Source organism: Pseudoliparis swirei, chromosome 11 (assembly GCF_029220125.1).
Source record: "Pseudoliparis swirei isolate HS2019 ecotype Mariana Trench chromosome 11, NWPU_hadal_v1, whole genome shotgun sequence".
NCBI lineage: Eukaryota > Metazoa > Chordata > Actinopteri > Perciformes > Liparidae > Pseudoliparis > Pseudoliparis swirei.
Genome location: NC_079398.1, coordinates 6,762,882 through 6,785,933, shown reverse-complemented (window position 1 = coordinate 6,785,933; position 23,052 = coordinate 6,762,882). Strand labels below are relative to the sequence as shown.

General features: G+C 41.9%; 1 protein-coding gene across 1 annotated transcript; it reads right to left on the bottom strand.

Annotated features, from left to right (window-relative positions):
- Positions 1 to 283: 283 nt before the first annotated feature.
- enpep (glutamyl aminopeptidase) lies at positions 284 to 22,773 on the bottom strand. The gene is made up of 20 exons (XM_056427113.1): positions 22,139 to 22,773; positions 16,749 to 16,890; positions 13,797 to 13,931; positions 13,548 to 13,668; positions 11,893 to 12,047; positions 10,664 to 10,777; positions 10,433 to 10,567; positions 10,291 to 10,356; positions 10,100 to 10,165; positions 9,172 to 9,332; positions 8,272 to 8,354; positions 7,931 to 8,067; positions 6,029 to 6,084; positions 5,795 to 5,945; positions 4,698 to 4,771; positions 4,473 to 4,577; positions 4,143 to 4,313; positions 2,656 to 2,796; positions 1,744 to 1,825; positions 284 to 1,083 (listed from the first exon to the last, which is right to left on the bottom strand). Exons 1-20 carry the CDS (start codon positions 22,771 to 22,773, stop codon positions 937 to 939), a joined length of 2,877 nt encoding a protein of 958 aa, XP_056283088.1. The 3' UTR covers positions 284 to 936.
- Positions 22,774 to 23,052: the final 279 nt, after the last annotated feature.

Below are 23,052 nucleotides of genomic sequence, written 5' to 3'. Positions count from 1 at the left end.
CGAGTAAAGTCCTTGTTCTTTTGAATCTGACTACCTTCTCTCAAAGTCTGCTTTTGAGTCCTACTCCCCGTGGATCCCAGCCATTCCTTAACATCAAGAAGCATATTTAATTTCTGTTTATGCTTTTAAATGCAAAATGTTAATCTCCAATATAAATATTGACTAATTGTTAGGAAAGTGCAAGTATCTCCATTTCTTTTTTCACAGTACCGAGGTAAATGTTACACTATGATTTGCTGCTGCTGAGATCAAAATAACATTAAATAAAGGTCATGGTGCACAGTCATTTTAGTAAATATTTATTAATTCGACTCAACTCTCCTACACTTCCATTATTGCTCACAAATACAAAAGAACAAGCACGGAAGCATACTTTATGGGTGGGTCTGGTGATCATGGCTGCACTTTGCGGGTGTTAGAAAACTCACTGTGCAACAAGTTAAAATTTACAAAAATATATTGATGAATTTGTAATAAAACATGTTTACAGGAAGGAGAAGAAGAGGGCTGCATACATATTCTTTATGTGAGGAGCACAAGATCATAAATGAAGTGGAAATTATTGTTAGTCGCCACATGATAGGGGAACAGTGGTGATGTTGGACTGTAAGACAGAGTCAGAATTCACTCTGCTAAATAGGCCACATCTGGAACGCAGACCCTTGAGGACTACAGCAATCTGCAAAGTGAGACTGACGCTTAGTGGATCACGGGACATGAGAATTTAGCTTACAAGTAACAATTTGATTATTTGATTATCTGCAATGTCGATTCAGATCAGCAGCCACCGGCTCTGGAACCTTCAAAAAGACCACAAACTCAACCGAGGCTCATCCTGTATAAGCTGACTGGGAGAAGGCCTGATGTATCTACAGGGGACTGTGGATGCTCTAGTCTCGTATACATATGATATTCCTGCAGTATTTCACAGACTGGTCAGGCGACGTTGTTTACCAGCCATCCTCCAATCTCCTTCTCATTCTTCTGGATCCACCCAATGTTGTTCCTCACCGTCTCCAGTGCCTGCTGCCGAGGCATCTCCCCGGCACCAGCGTTTGGAGTTAGACTGAAGAAATGCCCCATCTGCAAGAGCAGCACAGAGAAGCTTGTGCATTGAAGAACATTTTATTCCCTTTTTCAGCGATCATCAGATAATACCCCATGCTCATGGTGCCTGAATTTATAACTACAATGGTTTTCACAATCAGGAAAAAGTATTAAAATCTCCTTAGAAATTCTCCAGTGGGTTTCAAACTGTAATTTTCTCCAAAATGACTGAAAATACAACTTTTGGCAGAATGTTAAAATGTTGAAGCAGGCAAGCAGCATAGCAGAGAAGCAGTATATCGAAACATATTTCTGCAAAACCATGTTAGGAACATAGGCCTACTAAGCATATAGCCGGCAGCAGAGAAGTTAGATTCCGTGAGAGGTTTGGGAAGTTTCTATGGATCTTTTCCTTTATTTTTTCCTGCAGGCATCAACCTTCTCAATTGTAATCCACTGAGAAAGACTTTAGGACACGCTGACCACAGTCAGGTGTGCAGTCACCTTTCAGGCCAAATTCGTAAATGTTTTTAGTTGAATATTTCTTGACCAAAGAATCATTAGAATGTTGCATAAAGATAAACTAACCGCTCTCCAGTATAAAAATAACTCATTAAATAAACAAATATGCTAAAAAGACACCAGTAGCCTAATCGAAGAATAATAAAAAAACGTAGGAGAAAGGACATTGCAAACCTTCCATAGCTGGAGCTCTGTGTTGTACGTGGTGGTGATCCGACTGAGTAGGCGACCAAGATTTCTGTCATTGATGGTGTACCTGTTGAGAAAGAAAATTACTTTGATCAGCAAAGTGTTGTCCACATCTCCTGCTTTGTCCACATTTGTGGTTGTCACCATTCAGTGTCTTCAAAACCACTGCCAAAAGGCTTGTGTTAAACACAAGGAGACAGCTTTGTCCCTGGCATTCTGGGAAGTTTATAACCTCCAGTCAGCTAGCCTCCAGTTGGTTAACCTCTCCAGTTCGCTAGCCTCCATTCTGCTAGCCTCTAGTCGGCTAACCTCCAGTCGGCTAGCCTCCATACTGCTAGCTTAGTCTGCTAACCTCCAGTCGGCTAGCCACCATCCTGCTAGCCTCGAGCAGGAAGACGAGTGGGAATGTGAGTTCTGGAGGCACAAAATAAATTAGGAACAAAGAAAACACGATCAATCTGCCTGATGGATCTTGGAGGTCTGGATCGTGGTCCGTGCCTAATACCAACTATTCATACACTGTCATACTCATTGAATGTGTTGTAACTCTGTAATGATTCCTTCTGTACACATGATAACTATTGCAACTGTCCATCCGGGGAGAGGGATCCTCCTCTGTTGCTCTCCTGAAGGTTTCTTCATTTTTTCCCTGTGAAAGGTTTTCTTCTATTTTTTGGGAGTTTTTCCTGATCCGATGTGAGGTCCTGGGACAGGGATGTCGTATAGATTGTAAAGCCCTCTGAGGCAAATTTGTAATTTATGATAATGGGCTATACAAAATAAACTGAATTGAATTGAATAGTCAGCTAATCTCTAGTCTGATAACGACCGGCCAGCTAAACTCCTGTCTTAGTACAGCCTGTCCTAGCATAATTTCTAGTATTTTTTTGCGCTGACCTGTTGACCAGGTAGTCCCAGTTGAGTGTGGTCCAGTCCCAGGCCATGTTCTGCCCCAGTGGGTTGTTGGAAACATATCGCACCACAGTGAACAGATCTTGACTCCTCACCACACTTTCATCTTTCGAGGCCTCCAGGAGCCTGATGGACAGAAAAAAGGTTATTCTTTTCACATAAATACTCCTCATAATTATTTTTAATTCTGATCTTGTGTGTAAAATCCAGACATTTTATCACACTAAAAGAAAACAGACAGCACAGATGAATGTCACAATAGAGAGTTAGAGACTAAAAGTCTAGATACAGATACAGTTGAAACATTACAGTTCCTAAAGTCGGGCATGAACTGTCATGGTCAAAATTCTATATATTTATTCATGAGATTACAGTGTTGTCTAACCAGAGAGTCAGTTGTTTTTCTGATCTAACTGAGTGGGAGGAAGCAAAGTATAAGACTCCCTATGAGTGTAAAGTCCAACAGTGTCTGCTCAGCAGTTTGAGACAGTCCATGCAGAGTCCCCGAGGTGGAGTCTTTCCACCACAACACCACGAAGTCCAAAGCATGGTTTGAACTTTAAAAGAAAACCATGGTTTATTAGAACATAGGTTTTACTTTCATAAAGCTTTCTACATTGTCCTAACCAATGTCAGACGTCTAAACTTTATGCGGTCTAATTTTTTTAACAGTTTTTGAATGAAAAGAACTTGAGTTCCACATCGTGTTTCCTTGTCATTTTAGAAACTGGTGCCAGGTGATAAAGAAGACAAACAACCAAGTCATCGCTTAATGGCTGGTTCAAGATTTCACTGATTTGGGTTTGGAGAGTAGTTACTGACAAAAGGCAAACATGGTTGCAGTGCACCAAAACAAATGTTCTATTTCCACCATGGCTATGTAACCCAGGTAACATATCAAACCAAACATGGGATCTCCATAGACTGTATAAGAAGTGGATGTAGTTGTCATGATGTGACCCATTGGTTTGTGGACTGGGGTTTTGAAGCCTCATGTTTATCATTTTGTCCGGCGCCATCTTGGATTTTGTCCGGCGTCATCTTGGATTTTGTCCGGCGTCATCTTGGATTTTGTCCAGCCATCTTTGTTTAATTTGAACGGAAGTGACTTGGGCTGCGCTACACCGTGGTAGAGATATTCGGCTCTGGTAGTGATCTGTCAATCACAGGGTAGCCCCACCCTTAAGCACACTCTGCTTTATGATCTATTTGACTCTAAATGAACTATCATTTACTAAATGAACATCATACTGTATTGAAGAAGACTTGAAACCAGAGATTGAGACCATAAACTCATGTTTACAATATTTACTGAGGGAATAAATAAAGAGAGAAGTAAAGTAATTTTCTCATCGACTTCTATACAACCAGAAGAGACACTTGCGCATTGGCCTCACTTTTTCAGTTGCCACTTTATCCTATCACAGCCAAAGTGAGGAAATGAGTGTTCTCAGGTTATCAGTTTTAATCACCTGTCGAGGAGTTCCACATTCTCCACGGAAGCCAGTCCATACAGCAGCTTGTCCTTCTCCTGAGCCAATGAAGTGTTTTTGTACTTCTGGAACATTGTGTCCCACTTTGCTTCGGTGCCAGAGTTCTTCATACCATATCGATAGACCAGCAGCCTCAGGTTCACCGCTACGCTGCGGGGCCAAGAAATGGTAATGTCAGGTTCTAAAAAATGTTTTTGGTGTTACTTCTCTCGTTCTCATAGAAAACTGGTGATCAGGTGTGGGTGAAAATGACAAAACGACATATACTTTGACACACTATATTTTGAAAAGACACTGGAGTGGTGCTACCTGATATCTCCAAAGATCCACTGGTCGAAAATGCGAGAGGCTTCGTTCAGAGCTTCCTGATCTCCCATCTGACAAGAGATGCTGAGCACTGTCTCCCTCAGTAGCCTGCCACACACAGCCAGCAGAGGACATGACACGCATGTCATATTGGTGGGTAAATGAGCCATTAGCATAAAAGATCAAGGACACGCATTGGGAAAAGCAACGGAATGATGACTAATGTACCTCTGCGTCTGTGTTCCGCGATCAGTCCATCCAAGTTGTGTTGTGATTGCTTTAACGTGGTTGCGAAACAATTTCTAGAGAAAACAAACAACCAAATGCTTCTGAATCAAGGCGAGATACAACATGCAGAAACTGTTTTCATGCACTAGTCAATTTTAAGATTGTGGTCTGTTTTGCTTTCACTCCGACCCATGGAAAACAGCTAAAACATACATGAAGGTGTTTTTTTTACAACTTGGTGTCTGGAGATATCTGCAAAATTCACCATGAGTTACTATTAGATATTTATACCCTATTAGACGTTTCAGAAAACTTGTTAAACAAATATAATGTCCTCATGTAAAGAATTAACTGTGAACATTTCATGGTGATGTCTATTAGTCGATTTTGTATTACTCTTTTCCCCTGTAGCATGTTCAAAATATATCTAATTTGATAAAACATATCAATCTTAAAAGGCCGTTTTCTCACAATGAGTTTCTTTTTCAGACTATGAGCCAGAAATCTTCACTTAAGTAATCTAAATAATGGTAGCGTAATACAATTATAATTATTATAATTATTACGGAGTGAGGAGAAAGATATATTCTAAGAAACATTGAATATTATCAGAGATAGGTGTTACATTTTCAAGAAAAACACAAATGTACAAAAAAAATAATAAATTGAATACTCTGAGTTATTAATTTAGTTTTGTCATGGAACCGCATCACTTCAGTCTGCAAGGTTGGATCCACCTCATCACACCAAAGACCGAGTCGTTAAACACAAGACAGTAACGTGAGCCGCAGAGAGCAAAATATAAGCATTATATTTCAATCTAATTCTGTACACAGAGAGAACATGAAAGGAAACGCATAAATGTATCTTCCAGGACATTTGCCTCACTCAGAGCTCACTTACTTAAAACATTGAATGGAATTCAGGCTTTAATCTTATAAGGTTTTGCCCAATTTCATTTTTTTTTAAAGTACGCAACTTTACCGAATATTAAATCCCCTCTCCTGTGTCTATTTTGCAGAAGTGGCTTGTTGAAACTTTTGATCACAGATACATTTCCAGGTTAGCGAGGTTTTAAGTTGAAAGGATTAGTTTACCTGAAACAATGGGTAGAGTGCATCGTTGCCTGACAGCATGTCCCGGAGATATGCAAGAGAGGAGGCCACACGGTCCCAGACAATGTAGTCCGTCTCATTAGTCAGGTACTTGGTCAGATTGAAGGCATTACCGTAATCTATAACATCTGCCCTGAACAGTGGAATGAGACAGTCGTTGGAATCTCGAAATATGATGCCATCAATTTTCATCGGTGGTTTGGGCAGAAATCTTACCTTGCAAGGGCAAAAACATCATCAATGTAGCTTGTGCGATCAGCTGCATCAAAGGCCTGTTGAGGGCAGAGTCAAATAGAAGGTTACCATAACAACAGCACCAGGGAGTTTGGTGTCTATGAGTAGAGGTAATTATGCCATTAGAGGCAAAGCATCAAAGTTCAAAAGCATAATTTAATTTAGTTTATTTTGTAGAGACTAATATCACAAATTACAAATGTGCATCAAAGGGCTTTACACTCTGTACAGTACACATACGACATCCCTGTCCCAGGACCTGACATTGGATCAGAAAAAAACGCCTATAGCAAGCCTCACATTTAGTGAGCGCAACTCTCTAGTGGGGCAATATGGTACTACAAGCTCCTTAAGATATAATGGAGCATCACCAATGAAGGCTTTGTCGGTGAGGAGAAGAATTTCAAATGTGATTCTTGATTTTACGGGGAGCCAGTGCAGAGCAGCTAATACAGGAGTAATTTGATCTCTTTTCTTAGTTTTAGTGATTACACAAACTGCAGAATTCTTGATCAACTGGAGGGACTCAAGAAACTTATTAGAGAACCCTGATAATAAGGAGTTGCAGTAATCTAGGAATGCGTGAACCAGTTTTTCTGCATCTTTTTGGGACAAGATGTCTGATTTTTTTTAATGTAACGTAGATGAAAAAATGAAGTCCTTGAGATTTATTAAAGGACAAGTCCTGATCAAAGATAACGCCAAGATTCTTTACAGTGGTGTTGGATGCCAGGGCAATGCCATCTACAGAAACCACATCACCAGATAATTGATCTCTGAGGTGTTCAAATCCCTTCCCCTTATCCACAGACACCTGTGGTTGTTTTCTCCCCAGGACCCTTCAAGGCTATCTCCATGGCAACGACCATCTTGCGGTCTGGGAACTTTGTCTGTTGTGGACTGTGGGAGGACGACACACCAGGCCACTCACACACGAACTCAACACACTGATATGCAATCACTACCCCCACCCCCCCGTCCCACGCCTTCGCCTGCTTTGCCCCCCCAGGGTGACAGGACGGGGTCTGTGTCCGGCGCCGTGACGGCTGACGGACCGGGCTGGCTGCTTGTCGGTGCTGGTTACCTTCTGCCCCCAATGGCGGGGCTATCGCCCAGTCTTTGGATTACCTCCCCTCCCCCCCTTCCTACTCGTTGCAAGTCATGTCTAAGATGTATGTGCTTATGTGCAATGGTGTTTTTTTTCTTCTCCTGCTCCCACACTGTACCCCTCTAGGGGCATAGTCCGGGGGTTGCGTGTTCTTTTCTCGCCTCTTCCCTCATGTTATGCTGTAATCTTTCATCCACCCTTTCCAAGATGGCGCCGCGGACGGCGCCTCGGTGTCTTGGTGCGCGAATCTTGCACCTTCCGCCAAAGAAAATTCCTCGTTTGTGAAAACATTCTTGGCAATAAACCTGTTTCTGATTCTGATTCTGATTCTGAGAAAAATAACTTCAGTTTTGTCTGAGTTGATCAGGAAGTTGCAGTTCATCCATGTTTTTATGTCTTTAAGACATGCTTGAAGTTTAACGAGCTGGTTGGTCTCCTCTGGCTTGATCGATATCATCTGCATAACAATGAAAGTTTATGGAGTGTTTCGTGATAATATTGCCTAAAGGAAGCATACGTAAAGCAAAATAAAATGTGTCCAAGCACAGAATCCTCTGGAACTCCGTTTCTAACTTTGGTGGTCATTAAGGCTTCATCGTTTACAAATGCAAATTGTGATCGATCTGATAAATAGGACCAGAAATGCCAACGTGAGCAATATTAACAGCAGCCAAACTCACCGAGACGTACAAGAAATACAGACCTCTGAACTCGAAATGTGCTGGGTAGTGTGTGCATGTGTGCACCATGCTCGTGGATCTCTGCGGACAGCTCACCAAGTGCTGGTCCTGAAGCTGTTGACTGATAGAGTTCCACATGAGGCCGTCGTGGTTGACTCTGTAGAATCCAATGTGATCGTTGTTGACTTTCAGCAGCCCGTCCGCTGCGGCCGAGTAGTCACTGACGACAAGCTCTGAAATGAGCGCATTAATGTGTAAAGAAAAACTAATTTTTGGTTTATAATTGTGATTTTATTATTTCTTTCTTATGCAATATAATCCAGAAATTATATTTGACTTCAGCCATTGGCTGACTTAAAGTCATGATTAAATAGTTAGTTTTTATCATATTTAATACTTTGAAGATGATTACACAATACTCAAGCTGAGCATAATACCTGTGCTGCTCTTTTCAAACATCGCCGACATGTTTTTGTCGCTCTTCACAGAGTGCCATTTGACTGGAATGGTCCACTTGTACCTGGAACAAAAACACTTTCATTATTATTAATATACCAAACTGACATGTGTGAATTCACGCGCTGTTGAGTTACATGTCTCGTCTAACCCGCAAGTTGGTTTCAATCAATACGTTCTTTGCAATGGCAGCAGTACACATCAAGATAGCCGCCGTTCTGACCGTCCTGCTATTTTTGATTTGAATGTCTGGTGAGCAGGTAGGGTACACTGCTCACCACCCAGGAGCAGGAGCTCTTCACTGAAACAGCTGCCTGCTAGAACAGTACATTTAAGGGCGGTAAAAAACAGAGATGTGAAGTGAAAGATGCTAACAAAGAAGCAAAATAAGCGCCGTAGAGCGGAGAGGAACAACACTTTAGGTAAAAAAAAATTGTGTAATGTAACTTTGAGGAAAACATTTTGATACAGATGGTAAGGAGACCAGATTGTATGCTTGTGTACATCAGAAGTCCAACATGACCAGATGTGTTGACTGTGGGAACTCTATTATCTCTTTCAACTTAATGATCATATTAAAGAAACTAAATCCAATGGTTCTCAAACAGTATTCAGGTTATAGGTTATCGTGAATAAACAATCAAAGACATGCTAAATTGAATTTAAAGTTCTGAATAACTTTATTTATTTCATGCTGTCAAACATGAAAGATTGGATATTGGAAATAACCAACATAGCATTTTGGATTTGTTGTACTGTTTGATGCAGTTTTGATGCCAAAATAGGACAATGCCATCCTGATCCAGATTTTGACAGGTCCGAGGGTTGAAGGAGCAAAAGGTTTTTTATTTATTTGTTTTTATCTTCTTTGTATCACTGACCCAAGAGGTGAAGGAGGATAGCTGGCATTAGCATTAGGATCCAGGAGGAATCGACTTTGGCTCAGTTTTGCCATTGTCTCCGTGACAGACAGGTCCAGCACAGGATAGCCCATCTGTTTGGTCCATGTATCCATGACGTCTGCGACCGGCAACCCACTTACCTGGTCACAGAGAGGAGGAATGGCAGAGAGACTCACAGATAAAACCTGAAGCAACGTTCCACTATTTGGGGGGAAATGTCTTTTGTTTTCTTTCTGAGACTAAGATGCTGGCAGTTATTAAGGGACATTTACTCAAGATATGGTTAGCCTAGCTGAGCATGAAGACTGGACAAAGGGGGAAACAGCTTGCCTGACAGGGTCCATTAAAAAAAGAAAAAATATACACACGTTACCACATTTGGTTTGATTTAAAGCTACAGTTGTTGTCAAAAACAACTTTTTGGGTCATATTTGCTCAAACTGACACAATAGCAGTACATAAGTCAGATCAATCTGGTTCATCTGCCTCGTTTTAGTGCTTCTCATAGCATTTGACAGAGTTCACCACGCCAGAACAAAAACATCCAATTAGAGCTGGGGACTCTCTAATGCGCCTGTCAATCACAGATCATCATCGGACAAAAGTCTGTTACTGCTTTGTCTATTTCTCGCCGAAAACATTTTCAGAAACCTATTTTAGTGTTTAGCTGTAAAAACTGAAAGTTTGTGACAATCGAGCCAAAACCAAGCCCCGCCCACTGAGCAGCAGGTGCATCCTGACTAGGGGTCTGGAGTTAGCACAAAGACTAAACACACAATGTTCATCCTTTCACTTCGCTTTCATCCAGACAGACGATAAGCCTTCTCAACATATTGAATGCTTTTTTTGATAACTGAGGTATTAATCTGGCGATGGAAGATTTTAAACCGAAAAAGTTCAAACATACATTGGCGAGAGATGCCCAGAAGTTGGCCGTTTTGGCATTCTGGAAGTAGTAGTCTTTCAAGTATTTCTGGTGAAAGAAGATAAAAAAGGCTTTCATCAATCATCTGAAGGAAACTTTTATGAACATGAATCAAAAGAGCTAAATCCATTTGTTAAATATCTGCCGCAAAGCTGCAGCCGCCTCTGACTTACTCGACAGCCGTCTCTGAACAATTCTTTGCCCATCCAGTCCTCCAACATCCTGAGAATGGACGCTCCCTGGATGAAGATGGATAATTTTCATTACAAGTGTTTGCCTGCATTATAACACTTTCTCTGCATCCAGTAGTCGTACCTTGCTGTATGAGATGGCGTCGAACACAGAGGTGATCTCTGCTGGGGTCGTCACGTTCACGATGATCGGGTGAGAGGAGAGGAGGGCGTCGTCCACCATAACGGGAAGCACGTCGCTGATGATCATGATGTCTCGCTGTACGCCAAAGGAGGGACACATGGGAGAGTCCTCAGGATGGACCGGTCAACTGACAGTGGGATTAATTGTGGTGCCTTTAGAAGGAGAATTTACCATGCCCCAGCTGGGTTCAGCTTTCTCCACACCGATGTACTCAAAGAAACTCGCAAAGCCCTCGTTAAGCCAGAGGTCATCCCACCAGTCCATGGTCACGATGTTCCCAAACCACTGGGGAATAAAAGATTACTGATGTGAGCTTTCAAAGGTCCAAACAAAGGAAATTATATGGAATTTGCAGGGAAAAACCTGCTAGGGGGTTTATAAGATGTAAACATTAATTGTGAGCTACTTTTGATTGCCCATTCTGAAGACAGCCTGCAGAAAGAATTAGACCTTTGTTTGAGAAATGCCTTCATTTCTAATCCCCCCCCCCCCTTTTTTTAAATGTATCTGGATGTTGTATCATAATTATTTTTTTTGTCCCTGTTTTCTGATCCGCAAACCCAACAATTCCTGCTTGTTCATGTTGTGAGTTTTTGAGAAGGGTTAGATGTGTTTATTTAGAACTCAACTGCTGTGAAACAATCATAAAGTAACGTTTTAGTTTTCTGATTTATGGCTTTTTCCACTCCCCCTCTTCATTCACTCGCCCACCGCTGATCTCTCACTCTTTCCCTCTCTCTCTCTTTCTCTCTCTCTTTCTTGCTTTTTGAGCTGGAGAGAGGGGCCGATTTGTAATACTGTGTTTCTGAAGGGATACCACCAAAATGTGACTTTCTATACTGTACAGGTTTATAGGTTATTTGTTCAGTACATGTGAGAGGACCTTATAAAACCTTGCCACCCGGAAGACTTCTTCATACCAAGGAAACATATGCTGATCCCTCATTCCTGTGACATTGATGATCATAAAACTTTATTTACTGCCCCATGGCATATCTCAGAAAGACGTGTGCATCATAAAAAGCACAAAGGATTTTAAACATTTACAATTCTGAACTCTGACCCCTTTTGTTTTTCTTTGCACAGATTACATCACATTTATCCAAAGTGACTTACAATCATGTTACACTGCTACAGGGAGCAACTCAGGGTTAAGTGTCTTGCTCAAGGACAAATCAAATAAGGAGGGGATTCAACCACCAACCCCCTGATTGAAAGACGGACCTGCTAACCACTGACACGCAGTCGCCCCAGATCTTTCCATCCCAGATAAAAAAAACATCATACATTTGCCAAAGGAAAAGTATACCGTGAGACAAAAAAGAAAACTATACTACATCTGCCTCATGAATAAAAGACGCAATTAAAAGAAGCAGAGTAATAAAAGTAGACCGTGGTACCTGGTGAACCAGCTCGTGGGCGATGACGCTGGCCACTCGCTGCTTGTTGTAGGACGACGACTGGTTTATATCGTACAGCAGGTTGGCCTCCCGGTAGGTGATGAGGCCCCAGTTTTCCATGGCACCAGTACCAAAGTCAGGGATGGCTATCTTATCTGGATCAAAACAGCACAAAGAGTCCGTTGAAGTCACCGCTTATCAAAGGGGTTTATTGCATTACTGTCTCACCAATGCTTGTGAGACAGTGAGAGTGTATTTAGATCAATATGGCCATCAATGCTTTTTTATTGGAATGAATGTTCTTTATCCTGCTTTGCTGTATTTCTCATTTACAGATTTCTGGTTTATTTGGATTGCCCAATTTCACAAATTACAAATTTTAGATTGGGTAATGGCTCTATAAACTCCTAAACTACTTTCAGTTCATTCAAGATTCCTATCTCCTCTTTTCTCTCCTTGGGGATTAATTTTCATCTCTCAATCACACGTTACTAACTCTGCTTTCTCCCCGGAGTCCTTGTGACTTCACGTCTCATGGGGTCATCGGACCCTATGAGACGACATAGATCCTATCTGCCTGATGGATCATCAAGGTCTGGGTCGTGGAATTCCTGCTACTGACTACGCCACTATCCTGTTGAGACTCCGCCCACTGTTGAGACTCCGCCCACTCCTCCTCCCCACCGCCATCTGCCTGATGGATCGTGGAGGTCTCCATCGTGGAATATGCCTACTACTATTCATACACTCTGTCATATTCATTGAATGTATTTTAACTCTAAATCTGTCCTTCTGTACACATTACATCTATTGTTCTGTCCATCCTGGAGAGGGATCCACCTCTGTTGCTCTCCTGAAGGTTTCTTCCCTTTTTTCCCCCCTGAAGGGTTATTTGGGAGTTTTTCCTGATCCGATGCGAGGTTTTGGGGCAGGGATGTCTATGTGTACAGATTGTAAAGCACTCCGAGACAAATTTGTAATTTGTGAAATTGGGCTATACAAATAAACTGAATTGAATTGTGCTTTTCTCGAAACTCTGCAATTGAACCTTTAATGATGTCACCATTGCATTTGACTCCATCAGGTATTTTTCAGGGGGGGGGGGGGGGGGGGGGGGTTCAGAGCTGACTATTCTTTTCTAATTTGGAAATATTGACAGGTACATAACACAGTAAACATGTACTTTAACTGATATTTCCTTTGTTTTTCACCTTTTGTGTACATATACTAACAGATAACAAACCCACCCTATCCACCCCTCCCACTGGTACATCCACCTAGAGTACAGGAAAATAAATATATAGAAAATAGATACAAAGAGGTTGACTCATTTCGCTGAACCAGACGTCTACATATGTACCTAAACACACACATATCTCGTACATCTGAGCTGACCTTTTTAACTGTAGCAGATACAGTAGTGACAACATAGTGTGCAGATCCCATAGAGAGGGGCAGGCTGGGCATACTGTTCCTGGTACAGAATTAAATAAAGGCATCGAAAACAAGTGTGATAGAGAACACTGTGGAAAAGGTCTGTGGCTAATTGTGACCCCAACAATGTGGTGGAAGACTAAGAAAATCAGTTACATGCAAGTACTGTGAATCTGACATGCGTTAACCCACTATACATGCTGTTTATAGTCTGAACATACCCAGTTTTGAGATGGAGTATGTCATGTTGAAATATTCCTCAAAGTAGTCAAAGATGACTTTGGTTGTGTCAGCTGCATACGTTGCCGTTTCTAACTGACTTGGCTGGGCGTAGATTCTCAACTATAAAGGCAGAAGAAGAGTACACGTATGTGCATTAATTGCCTGACAGCATGAATCTAATAGTATACATTACTTTCATCACTACTTGTCGTGATGAGATGGATTGGAGTACATAATGGTAAACTCACAGGAATTCCTCGGGCGGAAGTTCTTTCCACATGGCTGAACTGGTGCACAGCAAAACATACCAAATAGGTACTCATTGGAATGGACCTTTGGAAGGAGCTCTTCAGTTTTTTGCCAGCCACTTGTTCAGGTTCACCCTAGAGAGGCCAAAGAAGAAACTCTTTACGGACAAGAAATTCATAGGATGTATGTTAAGTTTTGTGAATGAACCATGCGGTTTCCCATCAGAATTAAAATCTTACACAAACCCTAAATGAAGCTGAATCCAAATGATCTGAACATGTTGCAACTTCATCTAAAAAATCTATGATTTATGACACAAAACATGAAGGAAAAGAAGCAAAACTGCAGGTTTGTAATAAGCAGTGAGACATAAAAGGATATCAATATATAATAATATTTATTATATAACTAAATGGACACAGAAGGATCCACACAAGTATTTTGCTATATACTGTACAGTCAGGTCCATAACAATTTGGACATTGACACAATTTTCATCATTTTGGCTCTGTACACCACCACAATGGATTTTAAAATAAATAATCAAGATGTGCTTTAAGTTCAGACTTTCAGCTTTAATGTGAGGGTATTTACATCCACATCAGGTGAACGGTGTAGGAATTACAACACATTTTATATGTGGACCCTCCTTTTTAAGGGATCAAAAGTAATTGGACAAACTAACATAATCATCAATATAATTGTCAATTTTAATACTTGGTTGGAAATCCTTTGCAGTCAATCATAGCCTGAAGTCTGGAACCCAGAGACATCACCAGACGCTGGATTTCATCCCTGGTGATGCTCTGCAGGCCTCTACTGCCACTGTCGTCACTTCCTGATGCTTCTTGGGGCATTTTCCCTTCCGTTTGGTCTTCAGCAAGTGAAATGCAGCTCCATTGGATTCAGGTCAGGTGATGGACTTGGCCATTGCAGAACATTCCACTTATTTGCCTTAAAAAGCTCTCTGGTTGCTTTGGCAGTCTGCTTTGGGTTATTGTCCATCTGCTCTGTGAAGTGCCGTCCAATGAGTTCTGAAGCATTTGGCTGAATATAAGTAGATAATATTGCCCGAAACACTTCAGAATTCATTCTACTTCTTTTGTCAGCAGTCACATCATCAATAGATACAAGGGAACCAGTTCCATTGGCAGCCATACATGCCCACGCCATCACACTCCCTCCACCAGGCTTCACTGAGGAGGTGCTATGCTTTGGATCAGGAGCAGTTCCTTCCCTTCTCCAGACTCTTCTCTTCCCATCATTCTGGTAGAAGTTGGTCTTTGTCTCATCTGTCCATAGGATGTTGTTCCTCAACTGTACAGCTCTTTGAGTTGTTATTTGGCAAACTCTAATCTGGTCTTCCTGTTGTTGAGGCTCACCAATGGTTTACATCTTGTGGTGAACCCTCTGTATTTACTCTGGTGAAGTCTGGTTGACTTTGGCACAGATATGCCTACCTACTGGAGAGTGTTCTGGATCTGGCTAACGGTTGTGAAGGGTTTTTCTTCACAAGGGAAATAATTCTTCTGTCATCCACCACAGTTGTTCTCCGTGGTCTTCCAGGTCTTTTGCATCGTGCAAAAGCAACCAAAGAGCTTTTTAAGGCAAAGAAGTGGAATGTTCTGCAATGGCCAAGTCCATCACCTGACCTGAATCCAATTGAGCTGCATATCACTTGCTGAAGACCAAACTGAAGGGAAAATGCCCCAAGAAGCATCAGGAAGTGAAGACAGTGGCAGTAGAGGCCTGCAGAGCATCACCAGGGATGAAATCCAGTGTCTGGTGATGTCTCTGGGTTCCAGACTTCAGGCTGTACTTGACTGCAAAGGATTTCCAACCAAGTATTACAATTGACAATTACAATGATGATTATGTTAGTTTGTCCAATTACTTTTGATTCCTTAAAAAGGAGGGTCCACATATAAAATGTATTGTAATTCCTACACCATTCACCTGATGTGGATGTAAATACCCTCAAATTAAAGCTGAACTTCTGCTCTTAAAGCACATCTTGATTGTTTCATTTAAAATCCATTGTGGTGGTGTACAGAGCCCAAATGATGAAAATTGGTCAATGTCGAAATATTTATGGTCCTAACTGTATATAAATTACTCGAACATATTCCTAAATACACACAAAAATAGTTATCATCATATATAAATGTCAACAAAATCCACATGAATCCAATATATTTCTGACGGGCACAGAGATATTTTTACTAATATAAATAGATATACACATGTAAAAGTATCTCAAAACGATTTCAAATGTTCATCAAAAACATATGCAGGTGTTGATCCCTACCCCCATAAAGGTTTACTCTTATGGAATACATAGAGGAAAGTGTTGAAACAATTGAACGTGTGCAGATAAGTCTGAATAAAAATAAAACTCAAGCTTTAACTGGCATGCAACGGGTTGCTCTGTGTGTAATTGTGCAGCGGCAGTTTTTTTAAAACTCCTCCACAACTTCTTCTAGCAGCTGATTGAGATCTGTTTCTCTTACGGACGACTGCAGGGTGACATTCATATACGGTGATGTTAAAATGTGATTATGTTTCTGGATACATGACATCCTTCTGGTAAAGGGATTTAAAAGGGTGTTTTAGGGGGAGTGCTTTTCCTTTCAGGTTCGAGGACACAGGGCGTCTGTCATATGCTGGACGGATCACAAAAGCCCCCCAACCGGGGAAAATTAGAAGCGACTGACCAAGGTGATCTTACAGAAACAAGTGTAATGACTTCTTAACAACGCATCACATGTCGGCAAAATTTAACATATAGTGAGTTGGTATTGAGAATGTGTTGGGGCCTGCTCAAAATGTCTAACCGTTAAGGTAATTACATTTAATTTATCAGAACTTTTTTTTTCCTTCTCGATATGTAGCATTTTGAAATACAACAGCATTGAACGTGTTCATGTTTGCGTCGATGACTTGAGTCCTACCTCAAGGGGCATGTTGGACAGAGCTTTGTAGCTATCGTCATGAATGATGGAGATGCTGTAGGTGGCCTTCTTGTTGGGTTCATCGAAGCAGGGAAACGACTTGCGAGCATCCGTTGGCTCGTGATCGGTTGCAGCGATCTTCCTGTCGATAAACGAAGGACACATTATTGCAAATGGGTTTGGTACTCCTCGTTGTTTTAAAAAAAAGTATTTAAACCCCCAATGAGAAATACTTTCAGATGCAAGTCTTTTCTGATTAAGATAAGATAAGATAAGATATTCCTTTATTAGTCCCTCAGTGGGGAAATTACAGGATCACAGTAGTATAGCTCACTGATAAAACGAATAATAAAATAGAAACAAGTAATATAATAAGCATTAAAAAAGAAAACATCAGTAGAATATAATAAGCATTAAAAACAGTAGAATATATGTACAGACTGAATAAAAAGTATATATATATATATAAACAAAGTATATAAACAAAAAGTACTTCAGCATATTGCACATGTTGTTGCACCAGGTAGTGGTAGAGTGATAAAGTGATAAACTGCTGAGTGACCAAGTTCAGTTTGGTTGTGAAGTGGCCTACCGGGAGCTCAGCCGGTTGTGTAGCCTAACCGCAGCGGGAAGAAAGGACTTGCGGTACCTCTCCTCAGACACCGGGGATGAATCAGCCGGTGACCGAAGGAGCTGTGCAGCGCTACCAGAGTGTCCTGCATGGGGTGGGAGGCGTGGCTCATCATGGACGACAGCTTCGTCATCATCCTCCTGTCCCCCACCACTTCCACGGTATCCAGAGGACGCCCCAGCACGCTGCTGGCCTTCTTTATCAGCTTGTCCATTCTCCTCCTGTCAGCTGCAGTGATGCTGCTGCACCAGAAGACCACTCCGTAGAAGATGGCTGATGCCACCACAGAGTCGAAGAAGGTCTTCAGGAGTGCACCCTGCACCCCGAAAGACCTCAGTCTCCTCAGCAGAAAGAGTCTGCTCTGTCCCTTTTTATAAAGTGCATGTATGTGGTCGGACCAGTCCAGTTTGTTGTTCAAGTGAACACCCAGGTACTTATAAGATTTGACGATCTCAATGTCTAGTCCCTGGATGCTCACCGGTACCGGAGGAGGGCGTTTACCCCGGCGGAAGTCCACCACCAGCTCCTTGGTTTTACTGGAGTTAATCTGGAGGCGGTTCCGCTGGCACCATCCTAAAAAGTCCTGGTTTAGCTCTCTGTATTCCCTGTCATCATCGGCGGAAATGAGGCCGACGATTGCAGAGTCATCGGAGAACTTTTGCAGGTGGCAGTTAGCAGAGTTGTGGTTGAAGTCCGATGTGTAGATGGAGAAGAGGAATGGAGCCAGAACGGTTCCTTGTGGGGCTCCTGTGCTGCAGGACACCCGATCTGACTCGCACCCCCGTATCCGCACATACTGAGGACGGTTGGTGAGGTAGTCCAGGATCCATGCGGTCAGGTGGTGGTCCACTCCGCTCTGCTCCAGCTTGTCCCTCAGAAGCAAAGGCTGTATGGTGTTGAAGGCACTGGAGAAGTCGTAGAACATGACTCTCACAGTGCTTCCAGCACCAGATTGAGACACCTTCTGGTATTTTGCATCAGTTACTTTCCCTGACCACAGTCTTATTTATCCCTGAGGAACTTCTGTGACCTCTGAAAATCTCTATCTCTCTCTCTCTCTCTCTCTCTCTCTCTCTCTAGTTATATATATATATATATATATGTATTCAGGCACGTGCACAGACATTTTGGGGGGCAGGTGCTCAAACAAAACAAAAAGGGCACCCATCGGCAAAATGATTTTTATATTGATCGCTGTAACTTAAAGTTAGCAAGTAATTGAAACACATTGTGTCGTGAGAAGACATGAGAGCTAAACAAAATGAAATGTTTTCTATTAACAATTACAATTAGTTTTTATTAAAAAATGATAGGAGCGAAAAATGCCATATAATAAACAACTTACTAACCTCGACCGCTCGGTCATGCCGGGAAATATTAAACCTCTGTAAAAAAGTTATAAAGCCTCAGTCTGATATTTCCCGGCATGACATCACTCTGGGTTAGTTATTACAAGTGTTGTTTTTTCTTGCATTTACTCTTTTCAGCCTCTGCAATGCTCATACAAGATTGATCTTTGTAAAACTGGAACAGACAAAACAAAGAGAAACATACCACATAAAACAATGTGGTACAAGCATGTCAGGGCGAAATTCTCACAAGAACTCAGATAAATGCCCCGTCGAATATCAAAACACATTTGGGGGGACTTGATGACAGAGAGCCATTTTTATTCTTAAATGCTGATGAATGAAAAAAAGGTGCTCCAGCAGAAAGGGCACTTTACTCATCCAGGGCAAAAGGGATGGTGCTTGAGCACCACTAGGGGTCTATCTGTGCACGTGCCTGTATGTATTGTTATAAGGTAATAAATACTCCGCCGTCCAGCCACATGGATGTGATATAAGGTTGTGTATTTATTAGTGCTGTGAAAAATAACGCGTTAACTCAGTTAATTAAATTACAGGATTAATTAGTTTGGTTTTTTTAACGCATTTAACGCATGCGCAGAATGAGCTTCCAATCCGTCTGTTGTTGGTCGTCTCGAACCAGCAGCATGTCATTCTGTCTCTAGTGTCGCGTTAACACGACTCCGATCTCCGTCTCGCGTGCCACAGAGCTCGGATGCCGGCGTGTGCGCGCACATCGGGACGAAAAAAAGTCACTTGCATCCACCCCCCCCCTCCCCTCCCCCCGTCAACAACTCTTCTCGGAGCTCTTGCCTGTCTTGAGAGCCCTGTAAGTGTATATATGTGATTAATCATGATTAATCCACAGAAACCTGTGATTAACCTGATTAAAAATGTTAATCGTTTCACAGCCCTAGTATTTATCCAATCAAACAATGGCTGGAACACATTGAGCGTGCAGGACTGAAGTGGATTATAGCTCTGAAAGGGTTTGATAAGTTCCGAGGGACAAATAATTGTTCTCTTCAGTGTAAATATGTGACACCATTGGAATCCACTGTAACTGACATAATTCGCAGCTGGGTTCAGAGCTGCAGATCTAAACTTTTTACACCCTCCTACAGCTGAAGAGTGTGATTCAACCAACATGTAACTAAGTTAGTATTAACTCCCGAAACAACTGAGCCAAGATTTCACGGGGGGTTCACGGGGGGTTGTTATTTGGTCAAAGTTCCATAGTTCCATCTTGTCTCCCAGTCTTAAGGAGATGGAGTGTGTTCATCATTTAAATAGCCCAGCAGTTGTTAGAACTTCATCCAGAGTATCTCCATGACAAATGAGCCAATTCCATCCGCTGATGAATGCCATGGGATGCAGTTAGAGCTCCAAAAAGGTCTGATTGTTTATTGAAAAGGCCATTGAGATGAGATTATTTTGTCAAAATATTATTTCCAATGTCGAACATTAACTTTCAAGCTTGGACTTAAAACGTGCTGTCTTTTTGTTTGATATGTTATGCGTTGTTGTGCGTTAAAGCTTTTTCCAAAAGTAACACGTGTGTCAAGTTGAATTCAGAGAAGATAAGTGCACCCCCCCTCTTTAACGCTCTCCCATCCACATCCGTCAGGCTCTCACCCTACCATTATTTGAGAAAGCCCTTAAAACACACCACTTCCAACTGCTAAACCCTGCCTCCGATATGACCCACACAGCTTTGTGTATTCAGGAAAGCGCTGTATAAGTTTGAATTATTATTATAAGTATTATTCTAAATGACCGTTCATTCTTGACCTAAGAGTGGATAAATGTATTCACTTTTCCACTTACTATTCTTTTCCAAAACTTTACTCGCACCTGAACCCCACCCGATTTTTGAGGTTTCTGCTCGAAATGACATACCCAAACTAAAAAGGGTGTAGCTCTGCAACCACAAAAGCTATTTGAATAATGTTGGTGTTATAATAAAGGGAACACATGTGAGCCTTTGTTCAGATGTGTAAATATTAGTATATATGTTACTGGTTAAGAGTAAATAAAGATGAAACTTCTATTTTCATAGAAGTTTCAGGTTCGATTAGAAATAAAAGCACTTTCAGGATGAATATCTCCTGGATGGATGCACAGCAAAGGCCTAAAATCACCCAGATAATAATACAACTTGTGAACAGACTCTCTGCAAAGTTTGACTCAGAAAAAATAAAGCAGAACAATAGTTGGAGACTTTTTAGGAAAGAGAATTTAGGCGAGGTCTCTCAAATTTGCATTTGGGCACATTGAAGCACCATCTGTGCCATTTGACTTTTCTCATGTACCAAACCATTTATTTCACTTTCACTTTTACTTGTGGTGTTCAATACATGCAAATACATCATTATGTGGCTTTAAAACAGTAAATCAAAGATAAAAAACGATCAAACTAAGTGGTGCTGTGCGCGTGCGTGCTGTGCGTAAAGCCGGTTTTTGGATCTGTCAGCTCAGCTGTTGCGCGCGCAGATATCTCCGCCGGGGAATGGCGGATTTTAAAGAACGACACGTCATTGGAATACTTAGAGCCGATAGAATCGATTGGTACCAAGAAAGACAAGATTGACAGCACTGTGAGCCAATAGGAGACAGAAAGGCGTCGCCATATTTGAAATGTGAAATCCGATTCGCTGAAATTGAACTTCCTGACAGCTGACTATGAAGCTTCCCCAAAAGTCCGCCTGGTTTTTAAAGGGACCTACACACACACTAAAGCCATGCCAGCTGGAATGCAGGGGAGAGAAACGTTTTTTCTTCTTCTCAAGAACAAAAGTATGTTGAATTTGCTGAATGTAAAGCTATGAAGCGATTAATATATCTGTGTTCTTTGGCTTATATCTCCGTGATACTTTGGTGCAGAAGGATTCTGTAAAGATATTTAAAATCTGTGTGAAGTCCTCTTGCTTTCGAACATCTCATTATTTATGATTGCACAAAGCTACATGTCGCTAGCTACGGAAACGTTCTGAGTGGGCCGACACCTGACAAAATGATGATTATGATATTTGTATTTTTATTTCAGTTGGTGTTTTAGCCCCAGTTGTCTTCTTTAATTTGATGTACAACATCAATATATTTGCTCATGTTTATTATAATAGTATAGACAGTTTAAAACACAATATAAAAAATGCACCATATTTAAGAGGCAAAAATTGCTTAATAAATAATTAAAGTGTATAATATCTGCTTAATACTGTGTACTACTACATGTAGTAAGCAGGTATTATCCCGTGAGATTATAAAATGTGATCTATTTATTTGTTGCATATACTGCTTAGAAATTATAAATACTAAATATAGTCAAAATAAGTGTTACCTTAATGTCCTTTAACAACTGAAGCGGCGTTCACTTACTTTTGATTCTCGTATGTTGTATATGGACTTACTTGGTGAACTCGCCCTCGGTGTAGACGACCCTGTAGAACCCCACCACGGAGCCGTTGAGCCAGCCCTGGAAGTCCAGGCTGAGTACGTACACCTCGTCCGGGCCGGTAGCGGGCAGCTCCTCTGTGGCCTCCACCACCACGTATTGCTGGGGAATGTATTCGAAGCATCCCTTCACTGCCACCTCCCTTGAGCCCGCCCGGCTGCTCAGCATCCTCAGCCTGGGCTGGGCGCTCACAAATGTCTCCCTGATGTGGAGCCACAGGTGGCGCGTGGGCTTAATGACCTCTACGTGGACGTTCACGGTGCCCGTGTAGGTGTCCTCCTCCAGGTCCGGCTCCAGATGCAGGTCGTAGTGGACCGGGTGCACGTAGTTAGGCAGACGGAAATTCACCCAGTCGCCGCTAGAGTCAGCGGAAGGCGCACAGGGCCCTCTGGTAGGCAGAGGGGGCTGGGTAGGAACTGCTGTGGGGGCTGGTGTGGAGGTACTGGTGGATGCGTTGCCTGACCCAGAGAGGCCCACCCCGAGGCCCACCGCCAACGAGCATGCCATCACAGTCACACAGATGATGACGACATGCTTAGTGTGGATGCAATAACGCTTCTGTTGCTTCTCCATGTCCAGGCTGTCGACCATGGTGACTTTCAAACTTCTCTGGAATAAAAAACGCCACTTTCTCCAGGTTCCTAAGCTGACTTGAAATCAGAACTGCATGCTCTAAGGTCTCGCAGTATTTATATTAGCCGCGTGAGCTGATCCAAAGCTTGCCTCTGTGGAGCTGAGGGGTGGGGGGGGGAAAGGAAGAGAGGAAATCTGTCACGAGAATCTAACACGCTGAGCTCGAGATTTATTTGATCCTCGGTGTTGCCTAGACGCCCCTTTCTGTTAAACATCTAAGATCTGCCTGTAAATCAG

What these genes read in the sequence shown, in the direction of transcription:
- enpep (XM_056427113.1), bottom strand. Translation starts at nt 22,773, where the DNA reads ATGGTCGACAGCCTGGACATGGAGAAGCAACAGAAGCGTTATTGCATC. An exon ending in TCTGGGCATCTCTCGCCAAT is followed by an intron (nt 9,333 to 10,099) that starts GTATGTTTGAAC and finishes CTCTGTGACCAG; the next exon opens with GTAAGTGGGTTGCCGGTCGC. An exon ending in TGGGACTACCTGGTCAACAG is followed by an intron (nt 1,826 to 2,655) that starts GTCAGCGCAAAA and finishes CTTTCTCAACAG; the next exon opens with GTACACCATCAATGACAGAA.